Raw genomic sequence first — 7,500 nt, 5'->3', positions numbered from 1 at the left:
AGATACATACAGATATATATATATATATATACATACATATATATATATATATATATATACATACATATATATATATTATACAGACATATATATAAAAAAGAGTACATATACATACACACATATATATACATATACATACACACATATATATATATATACATATACATACACACATATATATATACATATACATACACATAGATATATATATATATAGATTACATATACAACACACATATATATACCTACATATACATACACACATATGATAGTATACTTAGACATACACACATATAGCTATATATATAGTATATATAATACATATACACTACACACACAATATATATATATAAATCACATATACATACATATAGATATGATATTATATATATATATATATATATCATATACTACATATATATATATACATATACATTACACATTTATATATAATATTCATGTATATAATACATATACATACACTTATCTTATATAGAGATACATATCTATATATACATATACATACACATATACAATAATATTAATATACAATACACATATACATATAAATATATACATACACTTATACATATAGAATATAAACATACACATATACATAATATATTCAAACACATATACCTATATAGATGACATACACATATACATATAGATATACATACACATATACATATATAGATACATACACATATAACATAATTATATACATACACATATACATATATATTTTTTAACATACAATACACATATACATATATATACATACAATATACATATATAATAATACACATAGACATATAGATAACATGCACATATACATACATTATATACACCATATACAAAATATTTATATCTAATATACCTACACATAACATAAGATATATTATATACAAAACGTATATATAATATAATATATATATAGACATACACATATACATAATATATATAGATTATATACATACAATTATACATAATATAAGCTATATATACATACACATATCATAATATATATTATATAGATATATATATATACATACAACATATACTATATATATAATGTATATATACATACATTATACATAATATATAGATGTATAATATACATACACTATACATAATAGATATGTATATATACATACACTATACAATAATATAATTATATATATATATATATATTACCATACACAATAAATAATATATATATATATATATATAGACATAAACATATACATAATTTATAATATACATACACATATTCATAATAAATTATATAGACATACACATATACATAATACATAGTATTAATACATACACATTTACAGATTATATATATATATATAATACTACGACATATACATAATATATATATGATATATAAAATCGATACATACACATTACATAATATATATAGATATATAATATTATACCCTATACATAATAATATTTATATAGATATATATTTATATATATAATAACATACACATATACATATATTTATATATTATATATTACATACATACACATATACAAGAATTATATAGATATATACCAACATACACATATACATAATATATATATATATATTATAGAACATACACATATAAATAATAGATAATATATATACATTACACAGATAAATAATATATATATAGATTATAAATTATATATATATATATATATATATACACAAACATATATACATATATATAATTATATAAAAATATCTAATAAATTATATATATACATACTATATATATTATATATATATACATATACATACAATACATATAATATATATACATATACAAACATACAATACATATATACATAATACATAACATACATATATATCTAAAAAAATACATATACATATACATACATATAAAGATCTAATATATATACATCATATAAATATATATACATACACATCTATACATACATACATATATATATACATACACATACACGACATACATATATATATACATACACATACACATACATACAAATATATATATATACATACACATATACATACTATATATAAATATACATACACAGATACATATCATCCTATATATATATATATATATATAGATACAATACCATACATACCATATAATATATATATATATATTACATACAATATACATACATACATATATATTTATTATTGATATATTCTACACAATACATACATACAATATATATATACATACACATATTACATAGCATACATATAATAAATATACTATATATACATATACATAACACATATACAACATACATATATAAATACATATATATAGTTATATATATAAACAAACACATATACAAGCATACATATATCTATATATAAAAATCTAGCATACACATATACAGATATATTATATACATACACATATCATACATAATATATATATATATATATATATTAAAATATACATACACATATAACATACATACATATATAAGCATACAAATATATATATATACATACATAGATATAAAATATACATACACATATACATACATACATATAATATACATATATATATATACATACATATATATATATATATATACATATATATATATATACAACATATATCTATATAACATACATATATATATATATATATAATAAGATAAATATATATATATATCATACACATATAAATATATACCTTACATACACACACCATATATATATATATATATAAAATATATATATACATATACATACACATATATAATAGTATATACATATACATACATATATATATATAATTTATACATATACATACATATATAATATACATATACATACACATACATATATATATATATATATACATGTTATAATAAACATTATACCATACACAAAACATAATATATACTTATCAATATTACATACACATATACATATATATATATAAATACATACACATATACATATATAATAATATCACATACACATATACATATTTATATATAGATACATACACATATACATAGATATAACATACACATATACAAATATATATATCATACGACATCTACATATAATATATACATATACATATCCATAATATATAAAGATACACATATACATATATATATATACATACACTAAGACATAAAGTTATAAAAATAGACACTGTCACGGACATATACACATATATATATATAAATACATACACATATACACATATACATAGTTATAAATACATAAACAATATATACATGCAAATATACATACATATATTATACACATAACATAAAAAAAATATATACATACACATATACATAATAAAATATATATACAAAACACAATAATACTTAATATATATATATATATACATACACATATACATAATATATATATATATATACATACACATATACTTAATATAAAATATAATATGTATACATACACATATACATAATATATATGAATATATACATACACATAACATAATATATATGTATATATACATACACATATACATAATATATATATATATATATACATACACATATACATAATTTATATCACATACCCTATACATAATATATATATATATACATACAAATATACATAATACATATATATATACATACACATATACCACATACATATTATATATATACATACACATTTACATATATATATCGATATATACATACACATATACAAAGATATATATATATATATATATATATATATATATACATACACATATAAATAATAATATATATATAAACCTACAACATCTACATAATATATATATATATACATACACTAAAATAATATATATAATAATATATATATACATAACACATATAACTTAATATATATATATATATATATATATAAATATATAAGATATTATATATATATATATATATATATATAAATACATACACATATAAATAATATATATATATCTATACATACACATATAAAAAATATATATATATATACATACACATATAAATAATATATATATATTATATATAATATATACATACACATATAAATAATATATATAAAATATATATACATACACATATAAATAATATATATATATATATAGAATACATACACAATAAATAAAAGAATAATATAGAGTATATATATATATATAGATATTTATATATATAATATATACAATAATACACAAATAATAATATATAAATATATAAATATATAAATATATAGTATAACTAACATACACATAACATAATATAATATATAGTAGATATATATATATATATATATATACTACAGACACATATACCATAATATATATATATATATATATACATACACATATACATAATATATATCTATATATATATATCTATATACTATACATACACATATACCATTAATATAAATATATATATAATATATATATACATACACATATACATAATATATATATATATATATAATAATAGAAGATAGATATATATATATATATATGATTAGAACAGACCATATTTCATAATATATTATATATATATAAGATATATATATTTATATATATTTATATATATATATATACTGACACATTATACATAATATAGATATAAATATATATATATTCATACACTTATACTTAATATATAATATATTAGATGTTATATATATATATACATACACATATACATAATATATATAATATATATATATACATACACATCCACATATACATAAACATATATATAGACATATATATATATATATATATATATATATATATATATATATACATACATATAAATACACACACACACACACATACACATATATAAATATACATATATATATCTAAAATAATATAAATATATAAATATAAAAATAAAAATAAAAAAATAAAAATAAATAAATATAATATATATATATATATACATATATAAATATAAATATAAATATATATATACATATATAAATATAAATATAAATATATATATACATATACATATATAAATATAAATACATATATACATGTACATATATAAATATAAATATATATTAACATATACATATATAAATATAAGTATATATAAACATATACATATATAAATATAAATATATATAAACTTATACATATATATATACAAATATAATATATATACAAATATACATATGCCTACATATATATCTAAATATACATACATACATACATATATATAAATATACATATACATACATACATATAAATATACATATACATACATATATAAATATACATATACATACATATAAATATACATATAAATACATATACATAAATATAATATGTATACATATATATATATATATACATATACATAAATACATACATATACATAAATATACATATACATACATATATATAAATATACATATACATACATACATATATATAAATATACATATACATACATACATATATATAAATATACATAAACATACATATATATATATAAATAAATAAATATATATATACATACATATAAATATATATACATATGTACATATATATCTACATACATACACATATATATATACATATACATATATATACATATACACACACATATATATATACATATACATATATATACATACACACACACACATATATACATATATATTAAATATATATATACATATATATATATATATAAAAATAGATATATAAAAAAATAAATATAAAAATACAAATATATATATATAAATATAAATATACATAAATATATATATAAATATAAATATACATACATATATATATATAAATATAAATATACATACATATATATATAAATATACATATACATACATATATATATAAATATACATATACATACATATATATAAAAAATATACATATACATACATATATATATAAATATACATATACATAAATATATATAAATATACATATACATACATATATTTATAAATATACATATACATATATATAAATATACATATACATACATACATATATAAAAATATACATATACATACATATATATATAATATATATATACATATATGTATATATCGGCTACTCCACACACACACACACACACATATATATATATATACATACACATATATAAGTCCTTGCCAACAGGGTATATTTATACATGGGCTATTTTATGTGAGCAAAACCTGTTTTAGAGAATAAAACAATGCAATGAAAGAAGTGAAATTCCAAGAAAGCTTCCTACGTATGAGCCTAAGTTTTGATAGATTATCATGAGTTATGTGTAACAAAAATATACCTATTCTATAAGCACAATCCTTTGGTGAGAGAGAATAAAGTAAATTATTTTTACAAAGGTTCAAACAGCCTCGACAAATAACTAGTACAGTGGAAAACAATGAAACCCATTTTTTTTTTTACACATCTACATATACTGCTTGACACTGTGCTAAAACTATGCTTGAGCATATTAAACAAAAATATGTGCAACATCAATGAAGTTGCAGTGTTGCTTTTCTTCGTATTCATTTTTAAATGCATTACAAATTGCATTAAATGTATATCCCTAACCACTCTGTTATGTCATTAACTCGACTGATGTACATTTCAGTATTTTGGCACCTCTCTATATTCCTTGCCCTTAACATTAGATAGCCACCAAATGTATATACAGAGCATATCTAACTACTCTTTTTGCCTATGCTATTCTCTTCATGTCAGAAGCAAACTGTCTGCCTTGGCAAACTCCCCCTAGCAATGACTGGCTAGAAACGTATTTCCCATCCCACTCCTAAGCCTGAAGGGCCACCCTAACAAGCGAGTTCACTACCAATCCTGATCTTTAACCCTACCGTCTGTGTGCTGGGGCTCCTCGGCCAGCCGGGAGAATTAAGATTTTCAAATTCGTCCTGCTGTGAGGTCATGGAGGCAGCACCAGGTGATGGGGCAGAGTTGATGGGTGTCGGCGGATGGGAGGGCGGGTGCTGTCCACCCGTCATTCCTCCTGGCATGCCTCCTGGTCCTCCCATTGGGCCATCCTTGTGGGGTTTTGGTGTGCCTGACCGGTCTTCTCCTGAAGCTGGAAAAGTAAATATGGTGAGAATAAGGAAGTATTTGAATATTGAAACTTTCACAACGCTATCAACAGCATATGTACAGAGTTCTATTTAAAGTAATTTAGTTGATGTGTGGAAAAAGAAAGAAGGAAAGAAATTAAGAAAGAAAGAAAAGGAAATGCAAATGAGTCTCTTTCTAATCTGTACATAGGTGAAAATGTCCCATATATCCTGAGGCAAACTTCTGAAACTAAAATTTATATCAAGATGTATAAAAATTAAGGATGGTTCCTTTGTCCTGACAGTACATTTCATAAATGTGGAAAACAAGTCAATGGACATCTTACCGGCAGAGGTGTTGGAAACGGTGGACTGTTGTGAAGCCTCATCCACGACAGGGTTCCCATCTGGGCCTATAGAAGGTGGGTTGGTGTTGTTGA

General features: G+C 18.7%; 1 protein-coding gene across 22 annotated transcripts in view; it reads right to left on the bottom strand.

Annotated features, from left to right (window-relative positions):
- Positions 1–7,500, bottom strand: part of osa (trithorax group protein osa) — a 122,199-nt gene that overhangs the window by 41,723 nt on the left and 72,976 nt on the right. For all 22 annotated transcript variants that reach the window (XM_086544528.1, XM_086544535.1, XM_086544537.1 and 19 more), the window contains 2 exons: positions 7,408–7,500; positions 6,857–7,083 (listed from right to left, as the gene is read on the bottom strand). The exon at positions 7,408–7,500 is cut by the window's right edge and continues 795 nt beyond it. In XM_086544528.1, coding sequence (XP_086400654.1) covers positions 6,857–7,083; positions 7,408–7,500 — 320 coding nt within the window. The remainder of the gene's footprint in view (positions 1–6,856; positions 7,084–7,407) is intronic.

Source organism: Penaeus japonicus, unplaced genomic scaffold (assembly GCF_977035675.1).
Source record: "Penaeus japonicus unplaced genomic scaffold, GWHDUDI00000001_assembly GWHDUDI00000015, whole genome shotgun sequence".
In the NCBI taxonomy this organism is placed as follows: domain Eukaryota; kingdom Metazoa; phylum Arthropoda; class Malacostraca; order Decapoda; family Penaeidae; genus Penaeus; species Penaeus japonicus.
This window is presented reverse-complemented; position numbering and strand designations above follow the sequence as displayed.